Source organism: Bombus bifarius, unplaced genomic scaffold (genome assembly GCF_011952205.1).
Source record: "Bombus bifarius isolate JDL3187 unplaced genomic scaffold, Bbif_JDL3187 scf7180000007978, whole genome shotgun sequence".
NCBI classification, from domain to species: Eukaryota; Metazoa; Arthropoda; class Insecta; order Hymenoptera; family Apidae; genus Bombus; species Bombus bifarius.
In genome coordinates, this window is record NW_022884363.1 from 2812911 (window position 1) to 2836113 (window position 23203).

The following is a 23203-nucleotide window of genomic DNA, read 5'->3' on the forward strand; positions in this document are numbered from 1 at the left end:
TTTTTTTCTTGTTTTTTTCCTTTTTTTTTTTACAATTGCACTTCAGTTTAGGAGTTAACGGACTCACATCAAGAATGTCGAGTAATGCAAGCATAATTTCCTTAATTCCCGATCGACCCATCAAAACGTCTAGTCTCTGTTCGTTCCAACGGAAGCAGTAAGTAACCGATAGTACCAAGAAAATCGACGCTTTCCCGAGTATAATGATCGCAATTTTCAGGGAAAAGAACAAAGACTAAAACGCTCTAGTGGGTCAAGGTTCTAGCCGCGAGCAATAGATTAAATATCCGCAAATTTATACGTTTTTCTTTTCCTTTCTCGTCGCACTTATACAATAATAATATCGCGCCGATAAATTATTCCTGCTTTTCTTCTGCATTATATTCAAACGCCCAGATTCGATCGATCAATCGATACTCAAAGCGCAGGTCTAAATCTTCTCTGATTCCCATTTTCCTTCTTTTTTCCTTTCTTCCGACCTGTACGCTCTTGCCATCCTCGAAGATTGTACACGCACAATATACAAACACACGACGAGAAACTAAGAAAGAAACGTGTGGCGAAAGCGTCGGTGTTATATTCGGCTTTTTTTCTACAGTGAGAACTCGGTTCCAAGGAGAAAATGGAGAAGATCCTTAGAAATGTAATTGAATGAGACACTTTGACTCTCGTTTACGCTCGCCGTTCCGGCTAAGCGTTTTTCCCCTCAAACTCTCGTCAACGGATTAAACTCGACGACTAAATCCGTGTGGATAGCCTAGACGTTTAGTCGATCAGTTAGCCGCTCGTGCTTTTCATCAACCTACAAAGAAAGAAAACGTGAATGCAAGCAAAGGCCGAGTCTCAAAGATGGCAAGAGTCTTTGTTGTTGTTGTTGTTGTTGTCGTATGCGATGAAGAAAAACGAAAAGACTCGTACTAGAATGCAACGAAAGCCACGAATATCGTGTTTCCCTCCGCGGTTCCTCTCGGCACACGCAAAAGTCACGCATATACACACAAACGAATTATGCGTAAAACTATTTCTTTCTCTCGACTTTTCTCAAGCACACGTTCTTTCTATTCTACCGATCCGTAATCCTGCTCTTACGCCTCTTTTTCTTTTGCAGAAACAAGAGTTGCAACACGCAAGTAAACACAATGATAAGATGGTGAAACAGAATAAGAAGAAGAAGGAAAGCAAGGCTAAAGCAGCTCAACTCTTGACGGCTAGAAACGCTTCACTTTGTTTCTCCTTGCACATATAGTACACAAAGGCAGTTTTATAATACTCTTTGTCGGTGTTGCTTTGTTTCTTCGGACATTTCACCTAATTGTATTCTCCCACTCTTTCTTTCTTATATCGTCCACGCATACTTGTTGCACGCATTATGTAGTACAGTTCGAATAAGTTTCTCGCAATTCATACACGAAGAGAACTTCACCGATCATTCGCAAACATATACTATACACGCATACATACATCGTTCACGATTTATAGTTATTTTCCCTTGAATAGATCATGATAATTGTATATATGTACATATACAAACCATTCGCAATCCATACAATTTCGATTAGTATATTTAAAATACGATTGATCGCGAATTATACCTCAATGCCGTGATCGTCGTGACGCCTCGTCGATGAAGGTCTTCGTAGACGCTTCCCTACTCGTGCCGCAGACCAGTCTACACATGTTCTTTAGTTTGCTCTTGCTTTTCTTTTCCTCTCTTTCCCTTCCTTTCTTTTTCTTTCCGCGGTTCTTCTCCATTTTAAGGAGTCTCGTGTGAATCCAATAGACTCCTTACGCTCGAGAAGAAGAAGAAGAAGAAGAAGGAGAAGAAGTAGAAGAGGAAGGAAAAGAAGGAGAAGAAGGCAAAGAAGAAGAAAAAGAAGAAACTCCGCTAGGCCGAGCGAAATCAAACGCGCACGATTTTTTCTCTTTATCATTTCCTTTCTATTCTACGCTTTTTCTTTCTCATTTCACTTCGATTCAAAGCATCAACGAATTTATTAGCCAGCACGTGGCTTTTAATCGGCTCAATTTGCACCAACGACTATCTTCAGATTCTTTTCATTTCGAGTAAATTGAAATTAAAAATCGTGCTGGAACTTTCTGTTCAATTCGGATACACAGAGAACTGAAAAAACAACGTTTAAACTGCATTTCGTGCGGCGTAAAGGTAATTCATTGTACAATAAAGAGAGGGGGGAGGGGGGAAGGAAATACCGGGCGCTGGCGCTTCTCCTCTCGTTTCTGTTTCTTCTTTTCTGTTTATTTCTTTGCAAAGACTTCGCGTTAATATCGCGACCACGCAATGGTCAAGGAGGAAACGACGAATCGTGACAAGATTAATTCCGTGCGTATCGTTTAGTCATGAGATAGAACTCAAGAATTTCCGCTCGCGCTGGCAGTGTTTGTTCCTTCTGCATTAAAATTCCGAAACGATCCTCGATTCGATGGCCATCATCGGAAATCATCTAAGCCTAACGATCACAAAATTACCTCTAGTTTCGACGCTTTAACTCAATATTTTCTCGCTCGTGAATTTTAACGCTTGATGATTGCACAATTTACAATCTATTTTTAATCATATTCCGAATTCAAGGTCATCGGCCACCTAATACCAACTAACGCAACATGGATACGATCGAATTATAAACATTTTCTGAGAAACAGAAAGATTACGCGTGTTAATTAAAAGGAAGGAAAAAGAAAAAAAAAAGAAAAAAGATTAAGCAAGACGACGATTGAAGACATCGAAGCGTCAATATCGAACAACAATCGTAAAGATAACGATACAACAAATACACGATGACGACACAACAAATACCACTTCATAAAATTAACAATGCTTTAGAACAGTGTCGCCATACGATATTTCCCGTTAGTGATTATTAATCAGGTTCGTAATAATATCGATGGAAACGTAATTCGATTAAAGCCTGTTCAAGCTTCAACGCCTTCTATCGCTTCCATCACGCAAAATAATAATGGTTTATCCTCTGCGCGCGTGTAAAACGATAACTACGATTAAACATCTAGATAATTGTGTAACAGTCGAGAATTTTACAAACCAAATAAAGATAAATTCCGATATAGAACTAAGATAGTAACAAGAGTATACCCATCACATGAGTAGTAATCGTAAAACGTAACAAAATGTAAAACGCAATCATAGTACGATTTAGCGTTGCATAAAGCTATTTTACCTCCCCTTTTACCCCGCTAATAGATAAACGGATCGTAGCTGAATAAACTTGGCTGAAATGTTTAACAAACAAACAAACAAAAATATTCTCGTCCTTCTTCTTATACTACAATTTAACCAGGCGGAACACGAGCGCGGAGGATGCGCGAGATCGAAAGGAACGAAAGGAAACGGTAAAGAAAAGATCGCGATACGCAGAGATCCGTGCGATGGATTCGTCGTTTCCATTTTGAATCGTCGAATGAAGATGCCTTTGCAATTTCATTTCGTTCCCGTCTCGAGAGGATCGTTGCAGAATAAGTCGTCCTTTTTATACAAGTTACAACATAGTAAATTTTGTGTGTGTGTGTGTGTGTGTGTGTGTGTGTGTGTTGTGTTGTGTGTGTGTAAGTGTAAGTGTAATTAGCGATAGCAGCAGCGGTAGTAATGGTAGTACTAGTTGGTAGTAGTTTAATTAGTTAATAGTTAATTAGTAATAGTAATAATAATAGCAGTAGTAGTACCCTATGAAAAAAATACATAGAAAAACACGTGTCGGTATAATATATATTTATATATAACCTTCTTTTTATATCACGTTTTTTTGTTTTTCATCTTTTTTGTATGTAATGCGCCCACGATACTTTATACAAGACAAGGTCGGTCAAGGGAGGAGGAGGGCGGCAACAGGAAGTGACAGAGGCTGATGGAAGGGTAAAAATGGTGAAGTGAGGTTGAAAAGTGGAAGGATAAAAGGGGAGACACGGGCGATTTCACGGAAGGAGTTTCGCTTCGATCTTTACTTCCGTTGACTAAACCGGCTTACCTACAAAAACGAATAAACGGCCGCTAGATCTTTGATTTGATTCAAATTTCGTTAACAATTAACGTATGCTTCTATAATTTTCATCTAGAGTTTAATACCTTCTTATACGCTATACAAATAGTCAAGTTTTCATTGAGAATTGGTAGAATAGATTCACCCTAGACTACCATTCTTTAGATTTGAGGCCCCCGCGATGCGATCAATTATTTCTCTTCGGCTTGTTAAATTTAAATTAATCTTTGTCGTGTTCGCATCTGACGAATGTACAGTTATATTACAAAATCGAAGTTATAACGAACGAACGTAATGATATGTATATATGATATAATGAAATCTAACGTAATAAAAAGGAAACGAGTCTATATTCTGATGATTCGATGATGATCGAATTTCAAGCGGATAATCAACGCTGTAGTTTTAAGGGAGTTTCTACATTTCAAATTCGAAATTAGCGTCATAAATAAAAGCTATCCAATACATACATAAAGATGATAGTACCTATCCTTACTTAATACGCATTCTACATGTACATATTGATACATGTATGCGTGTACAAAATTTGAATCAAATCGATTAATCAGCCGTCATACACCTCACAGTAAATAAAACGGTCTCGACGACTTTCGATTTTTTATATCCCAAACAAAAAATGTATTTCTCGCGCGAGAACAATCGGTTATTAAGGATTCTGCATTCTCGCGTTTTTCTCTCGGACACTTTCTCGCGCTTGTCCCTTATCCTCTCTCCCTCTTACTCTAATTCGCTAAAGTCGCACGTTCAACGAAATTTCATCAATCAAGGCAATTATTCGCGCTAAAGAGAAACTCGATTTCCGGTGAATTTCTCAAGGTACCATTTATGGTCATCGAACCTAGCTGTTTGCTTCTCGCTGCGTGTTTCCAACCTCTGACCGTTTTGATTTTCATAAAAAAAATCAATCTTTCAGGATCATTTGCAATTACAAAACGGAGCACAGACGTTGTCACGTTGCGAGAAGAACGATTCAAGAACCATCGTATCCACGAGAAATATACTCATATGCCAACGATCGTTTCTCTCAACGGAAGTTCGAGATTGATCCTTTTTCCCCTCCTCTGTCCGGGTCTCTCCAATTCGAGCACACGCATACACGTAGGTCGAAATGCAACAACATTGCACACCATCGCGAACACAAAAAAAGAAACACGCATACAGGACACACGACTTGCACAACTAAGTTTGATATCGTTTCGTTATCAACAGAATCTTTGATCCATCTTTCGCCATTCTTGGCAGCTCTCTACTATCACGCGAACCTTTCTCTCTTTCTTAATTAATCGTTGGTGTACAAACGATATCAAACTCGTAAAACACATTCGTCTCTCGCAACCAGAAAATCGGCAGAATTGTACAAAAAGGAAAAGAGCGAGAGACTGGACAGGGAGAGGAGAGGTACTCGTCAACGAAAAGCTTAATCGTGTATCTTCGATCGCTCGTTTCTACGGTCGTCTTTTCTGTCCGAACCGATGGATTCGACAATTACGCGTAGGAAAAAGAAAAAAAAAATACAAAAAAAAGAAAGGATCGAAATTCGTACACGAATCGACACGAATTGTACAGTACGCTCGATCGATATATATTGGCGCGTCTTAATCGTTCCTCGATCACCCCCTTAACTGAAACAACCGACTTATTGGATTTACCTTACAGCCACGCTTTAGTCATCCGCTTTTTTCTCTGTATTTCGGCAAACAGTCACGCTATATACAGGTTCTGTGTCACCGGTACAGATCGCGCCTAGCGCAACGGGTCTTGACTTCGAGTTGGTTTCCTCAAGTTCGGCTCAAAGGAAATTGGATTGTGCGACCGGTGTGACTTGACTTTCGCGGGTCTGTCCGGTTGATTGCGCGAGTGCGTGACTTTCGCCGCCCGAGAACCGTCGTCCAGCCGTCGATGCCGATTTTGTCTATGTACAAATCGTGTTTTAATGTTAATGGGATAGGGGAATAATCTACACGTTTATACAATAATGCTCGACCGCCGGTTCTCGCCGTTAGATTGCGGATATTAATGTGATTTACTGACAATTGTAATTATGCAAAGAAATGTACAGAGTGTACTTAATGTGTAAAAATATAGAAAACATTCAGCATAAAATATCTGTATAACGAGCTTGTGATATATAAAGAGCGAAATAGATCTCTATCTACGTTCCGTCCTCTTGGCTGCGTACGTAAGAACGTAAATGTACATAAACATCCGCATTCTACTCGTAATCCTCTTTGATCGATCGTCGAAACGATCACTGCGAATCTGAAAGCTGAAAACTCGAGCCCAATATCGAGGGAATGTTGTTAGGCAGAAAAGATAGTACGGAGATTCTCCCTTTTTGACGGCTTTTTAACACGGACACGCGCATAGTTTCCTATTGCATTTTGAAAGATCACATTCTAAGGATCGTCGATTACGAAGAATTTCATATTCGCCGGACAATTGCAGCTAAGACGAAGATTACAAGTATCATCATCGAAGTCGCGTACTGTACACTCGCCATCTATCCTAAGAATCACGGACCGCGCTCCCACGAAGCGTCCTTAATCGATACAACGCAGAGCTATGTCGTCCCTCTATTTCTAAAAACCAGCAATCCTTCGTGGAAGGATCGTTTCGATATAACGAGTAGTTTCGAGTTCGTTCGCTAAACACAGTGTAATCGTCGCTGTATAAACGCATGTCCACGTACATTTAGGAGCAGTCTAGCTCGCTGACTCGTTTCAATTACGAGTCGAAACATGATTCCATTTCTCGTTGGATGGCCCGCTTTGGCAAAGTTGCGTTTCACGTCTGGACACTTGCATCTTCCTTCGTTTGCACGAGAGAACGTTCGATTTCTTCCATTGTTGCGATCCTAGGAGACACACGATGTACCGTAGATCGTCGATCGCGAAACTCCTGCGACTCGTCCTCGAGAAACTCTTTCTCGCCAGTGAACACGTTCGCGTAGATCGTCAACGATCATCGACGAACCGTACTGGTTCATCGATACGACGAAGATTCGCACACGTTTCGTAGATCGTCTAGGAATACCATTTTTGAATATACAAAGAGTAGACGACATCTTCGACCGATGTCTTCCTTCGATTTTCGAGAAACTCTATCCGTCGTGTCTGTCGTATCGGAAGGTCGAAACTCGTGATTACCGATGACGCTGTTGTTCACGATGACGACGATACTGTCGACTAGATCACTGAGGAAGAGGACGATAACGACGAGGACGAGGACGAAGACGAAGATGAAGATGAAGAGAAGTCAGCTATTGCCGTTGTTGTTGATTCACTTGTGTTGAACGCTTGCCAGCCTGCCCAACAGGATGGGTGGGGCCATTGCATTGGCGCTTCCAAAATAAAAGACACACAAAACACGGACATTAGCGCGCTACCGTTCTCGAAGCGTTAAAAAACGACCGAAAAACTTTGCCCTCTCTTTCTCTGCCTCTCCTTCTCTCTAGTTTGTCAGCCCATTTTCATCTCTTTTTCCATCGCTTTGTCGCGTTCGTTCTTTGCACCGCTTAAGGAAATTTTGATTACTCCACGAGCATCGCTTCGTGTTGCTTTTCTATCGTTCTTTTATCGTCCTTTCCTGTCTCAGCGTCAGCGTGCTTTCTTTATACATACATACATCCGCTCCGTTTAATTGTCGCGCGATTGCAACTCACTTTCGCGAGTTTCTTTTTTCTTTCTTTTTTTCTTTCTTTCTTTTCCGTATTTCGTACGAGAGATCGTCGTTAGATTCGTTTCGTTGTTTATCGATTTAAGAGGAAGCCGCGAGTCTCTTTCGACGATCGAAAGGAAATACGTATCCTGTCTTCGAGAGATACTCGTGCACAATCTGGACGACGAAAGGAGCGTACAAGTCGATCGTTTAGAAACAAACGATCGTGGGATCGAGTGTACCAGATCGACCTAAACGTTTCTACGTGACTTCTTTTCTCTCTTTTTTCTTTCTTTTTTTTTTTTTTGGCTAGAGAGCTTTCTTTTCGAGAAAAGACATGAAAGAAACACGCATTACATGTGTGTATGTGCGAAATGCAGCGACGTGGCAGGATCAAAGGCTTGAAAGCAAGAGACTCGAGAAGCGAGACTTTCGTTTTGACTCGCGACAGGGCTACGAGAGGTCAGAGAGAAGGATCGCAAGGCGAACACGCTGTTTTGTTATCTTTTTTTTTTTTCTTTCTCTTTTCGGTTTCATTTTTAAATGTTCTTAATCCACTATTTCAGTTTTTTCGCCGGTGTCCGCTACCGTGGCACAGGAGATTACTTTCGCCCTCTCTTTGCCTACTTTTGCGATTTAGAATTAGTGTCTTAGCTTTCGGTTACCTGAAAAAAATTCAACGAAAGAACATAAAGCGGAATCCTAGTAAATCGCGATGCCAAATTTCGTATTTGATTTGTCTGTTTTCTTGTCTTTATCTTTCTTTTAAGATTTGTTTCTTTCTACCACATTAAATTATCAAGTATCGTTTTTGTCTCGCGACAAAATATTTAGAGAGAGAGAGAGAGAGAGAAGAGAGAGAGAGAGAATGAAAGAAAAGAGAAAATGAAAGAAACGAATAAGAAAAAAGAAATAAACGTGCGTGCGTGCATGCGCAATCCTCGAACGCCCAGCCAGTGCGTCGGTCTGCCCAATGCGAGGAATTTTGTGATCATCGAACGTGTTTTTCAGCTCTCGCGAAGATATGTTTACGGCGTTAGAAATATGCTGTTATTAAACTGTTTACGGAAACAGTTCTAATCTCTATCAACCTCTATTAGTCTCTATTAATCTCTATCAACTTTCCACGATTTACCTTGAACTTTGTGTATTTACCTTCTTCCGATAAAGTCTCGTACAATTCCGATGAAACATTAATCGCTTTCCAAAGTGTACAACGTTCGAGACGATAATATTAATTAGGTGTATCATTGCTCATGATACTATTCAAGCGTTCGTAATAAAACCAAACAAAGAATCAGCAATGGAATACGTAACTGGAACCATTTAGTCAACTGTAAACACCGAGTTTCATAAAACAGTTTTAAGATTGAACGTTTAAACAAGTCCGATCAACGAACTTTATACTTGTAATCTTCAGACGGTATATACATAACTATTTTCTTTTAATGAAAGACAATTACATAATCTTCTATCTATCGTTATCATGCAGCTATCTATTGCGAAATAGAATAGAGTGCGAAAAGCATTAACGAAAGTTCGACGCGTTTGTTGGTTGAATTGTTTCAACAAGATTACACACAGAGATTCGAATATCTTATCATCGTCGCGAAAGAATAACAATCACCAGTCGAGTTGCAATTTTTCTGTCACTATGATATTCTCAGAATGCTATTGTTCGGAACATATTCTGTTCTCAAAGTTATCGGTCACAGACCTAAGAAATGAAATTTTCGCCTCTGACTTGCGAAAGCCGCGGATACGAAGTGAAATCAGTTTTGGTTACATGTCACCATCTCTCCGTACAAGATCGAATACAACTTGCCTTATCACATCGCTTAATTTACTCTATTATTTATACTATTTGCGATTCTTTCAAATGGCTAAAGGTCGATAGAGAGCAGTGTAGAAAATTGGAAAAATATTTTTTTACTTATTTCTAACGCAGACTATATCTTGCTCGATACGCTTCTAGAGTTTAAACTATGTTTATAATAGATAGCGTTACGCTCAGAAGAGCATTCCGCGTCGAACGATAAAGTGGAGTAAGCAGTTGCCAAGCAGAATTTCATAATCGTTCAGTCGGCGCAGCGATTCGGCTTCCCTCACTTTTCCGTTATGCTTCTATTCGCGACACATGCCGCTGAATAACTTGGAAACTGAGCGCAAAAGTAGACACTTTCGCAATACGCGATTCGTGTTTTTCATCACCTTTTCCTGGTCGACATTAGGCATCCCGATCGGCGTGAACGATGCACACGATTCGTGAATTTCTTAACGTATTAGAGAACAAAATTGTATCATACAAGAATTTCTATTACAATACAAGAATTCATCGAAGAAATTGCTCGACTATCGGTGACATCGTTCACGTTGCATCCGAAATTCACGCTATCGGTACATGGTAGAAGAAAGTGAAGGCGAAATTATAAAATGTACAGCGATTCGCGAGCGTGGAGGACAGAAGTTGTCGCGTGGCTGTACGCCGCGTTCGTTTCCGCCTTTTTAGTATGCAAAGTAATGTACACGGGCGTATTTTGAAATGTCACGCAAGGAAAAACCATCCCAGTGCACCCGATGTAGCAGGCAAGTAGATTTCAACGTTGCATTTGGAAAGAATCTTTTTTCTTCGAGGGCAAAAAAAAAAAAGAAACAAAAGAAAGAAACGATAAGAAAGGAAATCTTGTGATTTTTAATCGAAGAAGTAACATCGTAGCTGCAAATTTACAAGACGATTCTTTCCAAATAACGAAAAGTGCACTCCCTCTCCTCTCTCAACATCTCTCCAGATCTCCATCGATCGAGGAAGAACCATGCCACGGTATCAAGACACCAATCTACCAAAAAGGTGACCTGCCAAATTAGAGCTCAATGCAACTAACACTGACATCCATCGTCGAGATCTAGTTCGCAAGCAAAATAATCTCTTTATTGCGAATAATCACAGTTCGATGAAAAAAAAAACGAGTTGCGCAACTTTTCCCCGAGTTTATATCGATTACGAAATATACTCGGCGCAATCCGTTCTGTTTTTTCTTTTCTTTTTTTTTTTTTTTATCGTTCTTTACAAAACTCTTCCATGGCAAGAAACCGATTTTTATTCTATCCGTAATTTTGTTGTATTTTCATCGTACATCCAGAATCGGACGATATAAACGAAAACGTAAACGAAAGAAGGTAACGTGACGACGTGCGCACGAGCTAGATGATACGAGAGACAAGTGGAGACACTCTAGACGCGATGAGAATTACGTACAACTTCTGGAAATCGTCGCACCCGTTTAAACAACGATTTACGAATGGTGAATCAAAGTGACGAACCGTGACGTGATAGAAGAAACTTGCAGCTTCTATTAAGAGATCTTGTGAAACTTCACTTGCGATGCGATGTTTGCCCGTACTTTGTGCAACGTTCCATGCAATCTCTAATGGCAGCACCAAGTGTAACAAGCTCGATTAATCTTTACAAGTGTACCGAAACCAAATAATATAGAACGCATACAATTATTATTATTATTATACGCGATCGTTTTTGCACGGTGCGATCATTGCGACGGACAAATCTGAACGTTTAATCGTTCACACTTGACCGATGTTTCGCATTAAACCTTTCGAGAGCAATAGGATCGTAAGATAACTTTTTAGAAAGATTACTGGGTTGTAATTGTAATTTCTCTAACATCATCGAGACCAATCGAGAAGTTGTCGTTTTTAATTTTGCCAGCAATTATTTTACCAATTAAAGACTCTGTCCCTGCTAGCCACATTTTGTCTCCGAGCTTCTCGATTAGAAACGGATTTCAGAAACGGAGAGATAAATCTGTCTCGAAAGGATTAAGCTACTCTATCGTTCGTTTGCAGAGAGAATAAAGGGTGTTTCATAAAATTGCAAACGAACGATATTAAAATTCGACGAGTTTGAAACGGTGGGATATATCGAATTAAGTGCAAATGGTTAAACGTTCGCTGTGGTATTGACTCGAAAACGGGATGTTAATCGTATATAGAGAAGCTCCGCGGACGAAACACCAGAACATCAAGATCGAGTTCGCACACGATCGGTACAATTACGACACGACCGGTTACGAGATAGACTACGACAGTTAAAGACCACTCCCTAAATACTAGTAGAGCGAGTTATACTTAGGTGCTTTATCCGCGGCGACGTTTTGACGTGATATAGCAACTCACTTGGTCTTCGGTTGCATCTCTCCTGCAGCCGCGTCCCTACGGTGCAACCTCATGCTGACTCTTCGTTCCTGGCCACCTGCGCCCGACGCTGTAATACATCAGCAAAAAGCAAACAATGCATGAATATCGGCATTTTTTCCATTTTTCCATTTCTATGGTGCGTCCTTTGCTAAACAAACTTATCGCATACGTATAAACATCCTTTTCTCGTTCTACTTCTACATGTATATAACGATTAAATTTACGTAAATCGTATCCAAGTCCAATGTCTAGGCCATCAGGCTGAAATAAATAAATACATTTAACGTGCATGTAACGCGTTAATTAACTCGTTATCTTATCGCGTCGAATAGCACAATTCATCGATAGAATATTTCACATTTCGGCGTAATACGAAATATTTCAAGAGTCGAGTAAACTGATTCCTGGTACATGCAGTCCCTGGACATTTCATTTTCGAATGGCTTCATTTCTTTCTATTTTTACTTTCTTCTGTTCGCCAGTTTTAAATACAAAAGGAGCTGCCACGGATAAAAGTATAAACCGTTGCATTCTCACAAAGACGAATTTTTAGTCGATTTTTAGTACCGTAAATCCTAAGAAAAAAATCATTCTGACTGAACCATGTAATTCTATAGCAGAATTCCAAGGAAAAAGAATATCGAACTTTGATTTTGACGATTTAATCGGCTTTAAATCTTCGTATACATTATGGTCGTGCAACGTGAAACCAAAGTAAGAAGCAACGAAATAGAAACAACACTGGCGTTGCAAAACTAAACGTGTCTTAAATGACTATAATACGCATGTTATACCTACCATAAGCGAACGTTGCGTCACATACGAGACAAGTTTTGAGACGATATGTCGCTCGTTCGAGGATCCTGACGACTACCGAGCACAGTTCAAGGGAACACTAAGATCTATTCAAACTACTCTATTAACCTATGCAGTAAAAACACGGTAAATTATTTATAGGAAGTTGAATCTGCAAGTTCGGGATAAAAAGCTTGGATATATTTATATCGCGACGCTTCCTTGAACTCTATCGATCACTTCACCAGGTATCGAATTCAGATTGGAAACAATAATAACATGCTCCTTTCTTGGCTAGTTGACGCAGACTAAAGAAAAATCGATCCCCGGGGTATTCAGACATGGTATTGTATAGCCTTTGTCGTGTTTCTTCGGCGAAACATAATTGTAGGAATAACGATCACCGTGAAGATCGAAATTTTCGTAGAAAACCGCCTACTCTATTGTTGGTGAAAGCTTATATTCTCGTAGAAAAAACGCGATGAATTTCTGGATTTTTCTTACAAGATCGATCGTAGAAAGGATCGACCACATGATACAGGGACGACGAACGATATTTCACGCTTGGCAATTGAAATGGAAAAAGTTGTATATTGACAAAAATACGTAATAACGTGAAGACAGATGATGCGATTAGGATTGAAAAAATAAAAAAAAAAATGAAAAAAAAAGAATGGACATTATCCGCGATCGTGATCGAGTGGAAATGATATTTCTCTCGAGGAACACAGCAAGTTGGTTTTTCCATTCAAGCCAAGTGAGAAGAAAATTTTGACGAGGATTATCGACAATGTCGTGTGGTGAAATAAATAAAGAGACCAGTCCTTGAATGGAAAAACATTTATTTACTACTTTCTCTCCATCATCATCATCATCATCACCATCGTCACTATCAATTAAAAAACAGAATGATTACAAACAGATGCGCAATTGCCGGAGGCTCCTTGAATGAGAAAGAAATACACAGAAGGAAGATAGATGATAGAAGAAAAATAAGGTGAACAAGAAAAATATATGCATAATCAAGGAAAAAACTTAACGACGATGCTCAGGATCCAGCGGTTAGGAAGAAGTCACCGAATCATCGGAGTTTCAGAGGACCTGTCGAACGAAAGAAGCCCTCGAGACTGCGATTCGCGCGGCTAGAAGAAGTAGAAAACTATGCTTTAGCGTCTCTATCTAAGCTTTGGTAACCTTTCTGGGATCTCGAGGGGCTTCTTTTCGTCGGTTCGAGATTGGTCACTGCGAGCAAACGAGTAACGATTCACTGTGAACAGAGGATATATGAAAGGTTTAGATGCGATGGTGAATACTAACTATGCTCTTCAAAAGAAAAAAAAAAAAAAGGAAAAAGACAGATAATGCAATTTTTTGTAGAATTCATCAAATGCATAAAAAAGGGGTTACTGCAAAAAAAAACTAATAATCGGGTTTCTAACGAGATGAAATGTTATACGAAATATCGAATGAAACACACACTGATAATAAAGAGAGCAATTTCCTTTTTGCAACAACCCCATAATAAATGATTCGACAAGAATGGAATTTTAGCAAATCTTTTGGCAATTAATCCTCTCGTGTCAAACGATCCTTGCTTCTTCCGTCACGCCGGATTCCCAAAAACGACACGTAACACGTCCGCAGCTACGAAAAGACGAGAGTTTGTAATTGTTCAACTTATGAAATCACTAAAGAATCAGAGAAAGAATCTCTCGTCTCCCTCTTTTCCTTCTTAAAAGGAGGGCAACCATTGAATGTGTGAAGAACAGAAGGTGCTGTGGACGATTACAATGTTAGGCGTATCACGACAGAACAATCGGAAAACTGCCAATATAAACGAACGTGACAATATCTGGTAAAGCTATCTTGTTAATTATGATGCGAGTTCGGTGCGAGCAAAATTTTCAGCCTCACAGTTCACATTCAATACCTTCGCTTTTCGCTTCGAATACGTAATTTAGATATACGTAATTCCATACGTTCCTCTCTTCTTCTCTTTCTTATTGGCTCGAACAAAATTTCTCAAGCTTCTGGCGCTAGTAATCGATATTACGATCATTGAAACCGCTAATTTAAGTATTAACACGAACTCTGAGGCTCTGATAATAGTCGGCTCGATGATAAACGATTATTGTGCGTTTCGAGCTTCTCTAACTAGCGACATTAATGCGTAATGAGTAATGGTTTAAGAAAAAGAAAAAAAGATACGACGCCTTACAAAACTAACTTTCGACGATATAAAAGTTACGTAGAAATTACTTGTTTACGAGTATCTGCTCGAATTTCTTTTTTGGACAAAAGCGTTTGGATGCGGCGCAAGCTCCATTTATCGTGCGAACTTCCGACGCCCTCGAGCCGCGCTACGAGTCGAAATGCAACGTTCGATAAGCGTGCTTTTCGTTTCTCGCAAATTCCACTTCGAAAGACGAAGCGTCTAAGTTCGCATAAATGCAAACATTTCGCACACGATAGCATAAAACATCAGGCGTATTCAATACGTGAACGTATCAATAGGAGGCGATAGTAAATGTCATGTCATCCGAGTAGATACCGTTGGAACGTTTTAGCCGCAAGTTTACTCGCTATATAAAGATACGTACACCGTGACACGCGAGTAGTATTTGGTAATATTGCGTAACACGATTATATGAAAATATATAAACATGCTGAATGCGTGTCTCGTTAGCTAACAGAGTTATCCTCCTCTTTTCGCCAACTATGATTACACATCGCTCGATCGACCATGTATGTATGCGGTACGTTGTTATGCCATTCGATGGATTATTTGTTTTAGCTCTCTGTACATCCGATGAGGATCGTTCGTCGCTTACATTTAGTCAGTCGTTAGTTTAAAGGCGGTTTTTCTCTTTTTTTTTATAAAGGCATTTATCAGTCAGAATATGTAGGACGGGTCCGCGTATTATTCTTGCCACTCGACGTTTCATAATTCTGAGAATAGAATTTTTTATAGCGAATCAGCAAAAGGACTCGTTGGTAACGGTGGGATGTTTCGTGGCTGGCGGACGAAGAAAATAGAGATATCAAAAAATATCGAGTTTCTTAAGAAGATTCAAAAATGGCAGTGGTATAATAAAAATATATTATCTTAAAGAGTTGTAGAGATGGAAAAATTCACCAGTAAATAGTAGAGAATAACAAATCTAACAAGTACACTTTTTGCGTTCCTGAAAGGTATCCTAATTTGTAAAAAAATATTTGTCGAGTACAATATTGAAAGCTCATATAATTTAGTAGTAGAATACCTTGAAACAGGTTCTACGACACAACCTGATGAGTATAGATATACGAATCGCAATGTCGATGTTTTCAGGTCATGAGAAAAGATGGAGTTGATCCTAATCCTAAACAATAGAAGTGGTATTGGTGCAATAGTAGATTCAGTAATATTTACCCATTGTGATATTTCGTATCATAATTCTCACTTGTTCTAAGTGAAACTAGAAACGTAGAGATTCAATCTTACCGGCCCTGACACGGTAAGGGAAGTGTATAGAAAATTCTTGGCATAACAACATACGAAAAATACCAGTATGAATATTAATATCAATAACAAAGATTGCTTCGTGCGTGATGCAGATTTTTCATAAATATAAAGTGCGTTCAGAACATAAACTTAGATGCATACACAGAGAAATATATCAAAAAGAATTCCCTTTAATATACCAAGTGTACCGTGCAGTATATCATAGCCCACAGTTTCGTTCGAACGGGTAGCATGACTCAAAGCATCTAAATTCGCTATAGTGACTACCCAATCCACGATATGCTCTTTCTTTTCAGACCCAACAACTTCTTGCAACTTTCGTGAAATATCGTTTTCGGTGACCAATGGGGGTTTCTCTGTGTCTTTATCTTCCGGTGGCTTGTTATTGGTATTTTCATCGGGCAATTCGTTTTGCTCATTTATTACACGAACCGTACCTCCATCCTCTAATAAAACTGTAACCTCTTTCTCATCTTTCTGATCGTTCGAAATCAGCTCGACTTTGTTCGTACCGTCTTGCTTAGGCGAAATATCGAGATTCAATTCAGTTTGTAGGCGGTCGAGCAGCAGATTTGAAGTACTCTCGAGAATCTCGTTCTTATATTGTTGGCACAAAAAATACTCGCACTTTTCTCGACCGCTCAGTGGTCGTTCGTATTTATTTCGTTGTTTGATTCTGCGCTGCATGAGTAAAAAATGCCAGCTTCTTCGAACACGTTGAAAGAAATTCGGCCGCTTTCGTGCTTTGTTGGCGGACGAATCCATGGACTTTTTTGACTTCTGGGAAGAATCGAGACTTCTTTGTTTCCCGTGAAAAAATGCTTTCGAACGTTCCTCGAACAACAGATCCAAACTTTTCGAATCTTTCGCCGACAAATCTATGCTCCTTTCCAACGACTCTAAGCTTCTGTGCGTTTTTTCTTTGTTACTGAAAGAAAAATTTCGTTTCTTCTTGGCGGATGCTTCTTGCAACAACTCGCTGCTGCTTATCTTGAATATCTCGCCTTCCTTCTCCAGAAATTCTACGTTTCCGGAATCTCGACGAGCATCGTGAGCCGAGACATGATGTCGGCCACCAAGTGTGGAACCCTTTTGCTTCCTATCATCGTGATCAGTGCCGCCTTTGTCTTTATCTACGCCACCGAAACAGTTCAACGAGCCCCCGGATGCTGCTACATCACCCCCGTGGTCAATCTTTTTCTCGTCGAGCGTAAGACGATCGAACATCATCACTTCGAAATTTATGTCTTTCTCAGCTTTATATGATTGAAAAAAATAAGTCTGTTTGTTTGGTTGACGAAATGATACGCTCGGACTACTATCGGGTAATCTGTTCGCTATATAGTCACGGGACGTGCTACAATTTAAATCGACACGATTCGGGGTTGGTTCGCGGATTCCTAAACTAAGACCCGCAATGTCCAGGGATGCTTCCGGCGCTGTTCTAACCGGCGACGATTTAAACGTACTGAACTGACATGGATTCGCGCGTGGTGTTTCGTTGCCAGTGAGCTGCGGATGTTCGACTACGAGCCGCATTTTTTGCTGAGTTATAACCGGCTTAGGACATAATTTTGGGTAGAACTGTGGTTTACCTTGAAGATCGCTCTCCTGATTGTCCTGATCACGAAGAGCGTCTATCGCCTCGCGTTTTTGCCGCATGCTTCTCAAATTCGTGGTTGTTCCACCCACAGTCGGGCCCACCGTTCCCACTGATATGTTTGCCAAACACTGCCGTGTATAGGGCCTGTAAAGAAAAATATCATCTTAATAATAAACAATTTACACATTCTACCAATTCATTCTGGAGTCCTTTATTTAAATAACTAGCAATTCTTAACATCAAAAAATTTCTTCAGAATGTAATATAAAAGAAAGTACGGAGAAAATACAGAAAAAAACACGATATATTAGAGAGAGAAAAAAAGTGTCGAATCTATTTGATTATTCGTGTTGTTAAACACGACTGTTTCCCGATTCATTGACCCACCCGCTAAAAATAGAACGCACTGGGTAATGAAATGACCATGCTATTTATACGCATGGAAAGACGGCGTGGTAGACAGATGCGATTGCTAGCATTTTCACGTCTAATTTCATATGCAAATGGTTTGCGGTTCGCGAATATACAGCCCGTTCTGTCATGTCCGAAACACCAACCTAGATCGATGTTCCTGATCGTTATTGGTCCCAGAAGGCAGCGCCACGTTCGTGTGTTGTGACTGCATAGGTGTTTGTTGCGTCGAAGATAATGTTTGTTGCCTCACGTTACCAAATTTCAGCATATTCCAATCGAAGACGTAATCGTATGTGAAGCCCTGACCGTGGAACAGCGTCCGGAAGAGTTGTCGAAGATACGAGTAGTCAGGCCTTTCTTCAAATCGTAGTCCTCGACAATACCTTAGGTATGACGCAAACTCTACTACAATAACAAAAAGCGATAACATCCATTCTGATCATGTTTTCATGAATATGATGCAGAATATAATAATTTATGGGAAAAGAAAATTTACCAGGATAACCCTTGCATAATTCTTCGACAGGCGTAGACATTTTCTTTTCAGAAATACGTTCATATTTTTGTCTTTTAGTCGCCGCTTTCAAACCTTGCCAGGGCAAGCTACCCCTATTGAAGTACATAAGAACATACCCTAAGGATTCAAGGTCGTCTCGTCGTGATTGTTCAATTCCCAGATGTGTATTAATACTCGCATATCTATTAATACGTAAATGAATTTCTTCGTATTAATTAAGGAACGCTACAACGTTAAAACAAATTAAGCTATGTATTAAATAAACAAACCTGGCTGTTCCTGTTAAATTCTTGTTTTCTCGATAGGGTATGTGTTTGTGAGTACGGCCATCGCGGTATTTTTTAGCCAATCCGAAATCTATAATATACACGAGATTTCCCTTCTTTCCCAAGCCCATCAAAAAATTATCTGGTTTGATGTCCCGGTGGATAAAATTGCGACTATGAATGTAATCCGTTCTACATATCTGTTGGAATTAGAATACAGAGAAACATTGTGTGGTTTAACGCATTGTTGTCAACGTTTTGATTACATGTAAAAAGAAACATGTACATTCGGAAAGATATCGTAAAAATTAAGTAAAGAATCAATACGCAATAAAGAAAAGAAAGGAAGGAAGTTATATTGCATTCAGTTACGCTTTATGGCCATAGTCGTTATCTCCGATAATAATTATTGCACGTGAATATAATTAATATATAATACAGAACAAACATGCGATTAACCAGGCCATGGAAGTGTTTTACTAAAAATCCCCAATTAATGAGCAATAATGGTTCAACACGAAGAAAAAACTATAGGGGTACACTTGCTTTTCTCTAAATCTGCTCTATCCTTAGACAGATTCCCAATACAATTCTTTCTTAAAAGCATTTTACTTCCAAGTAAAACTTTATAGGCTAGCCTTAGTGCCTCATTAAATAACGTTTTTGTTGAGATCAGAAAAAGCTTTGTTATCACCCGACACAATTGTTGACTGATAAGAAAGTAATTTATATTGTAATTTATTTCAGTAACAGAAAACAGAATGACAAATACTTGCATATAATCACAACGTGAACTTTGAACGTTACTAACATATGTCTTGTAATTACAATGATATTACAGAAACAGATATAAAAGTCCTTGTTTGAACAAAGAAAGATAAAACTACATATATAATTATTTATTTTTTATCAAGTCATGAAACAAATTCACATATTCAAAATGTGTAATACAAAATTATAGGAATAATTGCATATCTGAATAGAAATAGTTTAAAACACAACATAACTTTCTATGAGAAACAAATAGCATAGAAATTACTTGAAAAAGATCACGTAAGTATAGTTAAACTTAACATAGAAATTCTGTACAGACCAAAGCAATAAAAGGGATACACGTTTCTTAAGAAAAATTATGAAATATTTTAGTTTCAACAAAAAAGCTACTATTTACCAATTGATCGGCGAGAAGCAAGACCGTTTTCAAAGAAAAACTTCTTGAACAAAAATTAAAGAGATCCTCCAGTGATGGACCAAGTAGCTCCATTACCATTACATTGTAGTCACCTTCTGAGCCACACCATTTTATAGTTGGTATACCAACTGAAATGTTATAACAAATATGTTTTGACAATGATATAAGTATAATTTAAGTTGTATTAAAGTTTACAAAAGTAGAAAATTCGTTTGGTTATGAATACAAATTTTATTCTTGCATCAAACATGACTGCACGTTAATATTTAATTTTTTTTAAGGAATTAATGTTTAAAGAGTATCGAAAAATACTGAACAAATTAAAAAAAAAAGACAGAATTGAGGTATTTATATGATTAACTTACAAAACAAGATATATATATATATATGTTTTATTAATAGAAACATCGAATGTTATTAACTGTTAAAAAAACAAACAGAGATTGACATTGACGTATGAAAATCAACTTGGACATTAGGTTTTAAACTACGCGATGAAAGCATGATGTATAAAGATTACGTTACAAAAATTATAAATATTATTTTACATTAACGGCTCTCTTTATTTAGAATACGAAATATTTTCATGCACTCGAGGGCTTATTATTCATGCGCATTGCGTGGTATTTTTTAAGACACCTATAATGCATGCTTGTTTTAACCAAACACATATCGCAATAATCGCGAATAATATTTTCTACCTTTGTGGAACATATTTTCTATCAGAACTCGCAAAACAATGTTTATTTTTACCGTCGTTATTGTGACTATATCTAATTTAAAATTCTTTCCGCCATTCTAGGAATAGTTCACTAATAATTTTGCGTTCGCCGTAAAAATCACCACGAACACAAAACGAAACAATGGCTTCTTATAATTTGGCTTCCTTAAAATATTTTATATAATCGATAAAAATTAATTGTACACCTTTCTTTCTAACCCCAAAACTAAGAATTTGTCTATTTGTTGAAAATGGCGATTAGGCAGAAGTACGTCATGGAAGGATCAATATTAAGTATTTATAAGAATTACTGTTAATAATAGATAAGATTCGTCCAACGAAAACATCGAAGTCTCCTCAAAACAAAAAACCTCACATAAACGTCACACCAAAAGCAAGCATCGAAGCGTTTACACTTTTGTGCAAAAATTTTAAAATATTGACGGTTTTAGAATATGGTTATTTACCGATAGCTGTTAGCAAAGGATTAATAAACGCATTAGCGACATTTTATTTATATACGTCTCATCATAAAATAGAATAACATAAACAGCTCGTGTATACAAATATCGTATATCGGAATAATTTAGTTTATGAAATTCAAACATAAATATGTAAACGTTGGAACGGTAAAGTTTCTTATTGTCACAAAGAACAGAGAATAAAAGAGAGGAAGAAAGGAGTAATACAAGGGGAAAAGAGAGGGGAGAGGAAAAGAGAGAGAGAGAGAAAGAGAGAAAGAAAGAGAGTAGGTTCAGTGGCCAGACCAACCAGCTGTCCAACAAACACAAAATTCTGACAGTTCTCGGGTGACGGTGTAAGTTTCAGAACGTTCGATGACACATGAAACCAAGTCGGAACATTTAATAACGAACAAAAATTTACTTACCACCACCTTGCATCATTCTGTAGAACTTGGATTCTATGTGTAACTGCGGATGCCGCGTTTTTATACATTCTAGCTTGATGGCGACTTCCTCGCCGGTGGAAATATTGGTACCTAAGAACGAGAAAAAGGCCAAAGGCCCGGTCACGCAGTAATAAGAAAAAAGGGAGAAAAAGGTGAAAGAAACGTGTATAGGTGCACGGGGGAGTTGGCGCGTTGATGCGTGTCGTAGGGCAAATATGTAACTGTCGTGTGGGTAGACGGGTGGATAGTGGGGAGGTGGGGGAGATGTAAGTAAAAGGTAAATGTCGAAAGTAAAAGAGTTACCTAGATAAATGTCGCCGAAGGAGCCGCTCCCGATTTTCCGTCCGAGCCGGTACTTATTTCCAACGCGTAGCTCCATCCTCTAGCCTCGCGGGGCTCACGAAGAAAAGTAGCACGGGGCAAAACGCGACTTTAGGCAGCCGACTCGAGGAGCGCTCTCCGTGGCTCCGTTGGTGCGCTTTAAACGAGACTTGGCTGCCGTGTTACAAACTGGACGGGGCCTCCATCTTTGCTCGCGTCACCGATCGCGAACCTACAGGCATTTCTTCTTTCTCTCCTCGAAGGAATACTGTTTCTTCTTGCTGCGATGGCGGTCGCGCTGATGATGGCGCTACTGTCGTCGTTGTCGTTGTCGTCGTGTTGTTGACGGCGCTGCTATTGCTAATGTTGCTGCTAGACCACAGAAATCACACTCACCATTCACCACTACCGAACTGGTGACTCGTACGGCCAAAAGACTTGTCGTCTCCGAGAGGAGGTGGTGGCTGACCGCTCGTCCTTATAGTTTGCGAATTTACCCAATTTGAATATACACTGCGAATAACACTACCGGATCTTGCCAAGTATGTCGATCCGGATAGATCAGTGCGTACCCACCAATGGGAGCACGAACCGCGTAAGGGCATCTGCCCTTTCGCTGCGCGGATCTGCACTGGAGACCGAATGGCGCACAATTATGGCCGTCTAAGATTCACCAATCACGATCCACTTCTTCCAACACCTTTGTCGTGAACGAACCTTTTTATCCAACTTTCAATTACAAGATTCGACTGTCCACTCGGTACTATTTTATCATGACACTCTATCACTTTCGCTCACTTTCTACAACGCGTTACTCAATAAGTTCTATTCTACTGTTGCACGCTCGCTATCTCCCAACCGTGACTATACCACAACGACGAAACACGATGAAGACATACGGACGCAAGCGCGACCAGCATTTCGACACGCCTGAAAAACGTCTGCGCCATCTAGCTAACACTGGTTAAATCATGATCGATAGTATTTCCTGTCTACTCTCCACGATTAATCGATATGTTCTTTTACGGTTTCAATCCTATCAGTGCCTTTCAATTTTTA

The 23203-nt window shown here is 39.2% G+C and overlaps 2 protein-coding genes across 12 annotated transcripts; both read right to left on the reverse strand.

The window, feature by feature from the left end:
* LOC117204493 (casein kinase I-like) lies at positions 1 to 23083 on the reverse strand. Of its 11 annotated transcripts, none has more exons than XM_033441946.1 (9): positions 22127 to 22202; positions 21803 to 21913; positions 20172 to 20320; positions 19004 to 19200; positions 18714 to 18916; positions 18361 to 18622; positions 17796 to 17947; positions 11832 to 11967; positions 1 to 802 (listed from the first exon to the last, which is right to left on the reverse strand). In XM_033441946.1, the coding sequence occupies exons 1-8, from the start codon at positions 22200 to 22202 to the stop codon at positions 11876 to 11878; spliced, it is 1242 nt and encodes a 413-aa protein (XP_033297837.1). In that variant the 3' UTR covers positions 1 to 802; positions 11832 to 11875. The 11 variants fall into 11 exon arrangements, with proteins under 11 accessions (XP_033297837.1, XP_033297832.1, XP_033297828.1 ...); XM_033441941.1 differs by having other exon boundaries at positions 12 to 802; positions 11880 to 11967; XM_033441937.1 differs by having other exon boundaries at positions 22 to 7375; positions 11880 to 11967; positions 22127 to 23083.
* Positions 15220 to 17789, reverse strand: LOC117204492. The gene has a single exon (XM_033441936.1). The coding sequence runs from the start codon at positions 17737 to 17739 to the stop codon at positions 16330 to 16332; it is 1410 nt and encodes a 469-aa protein (XP_033297827.1). The 5' UTR covers positions 17740 to 17789; the 3' UTR covers positions 15220 to 16329.
* Positions 23084 to 23203: the final 120 nt, after the last annotated feature.

Excerpts from the sequence above, each read along its gene's own strand:
- LOC117204492 (XM_033441936.1), bottom strand. The coding sequence starts at position 17,739 with ATGCGGCTCGTAGTCGAACATCCGCAGCTCACTGGCAACGAAACACCA.
- LOC117204493 (XM_033441937.1), bottom strand. The coding sequence starts at position 22,202 with ATGGAGCTACGCGTTGGAAATAAGTACCGGCTCGGACGGAAAATCGGG. Across the intron at positions 19,201-20,171 it reads TGCTTCTCGCCGATCAATTG|ATATGTAGAACGGATTACAT; the intron begins GTAAATAGTAGC and ends TAATTCCAACAG. Across the intron at positions 7,376-11,879 it reads GAGATGCAACCGAAGACCAA|GAAGCGCCAATGCAATGGCC; the intron begins GTGAGTTGCTAT and ends TCTTTTATTTTG.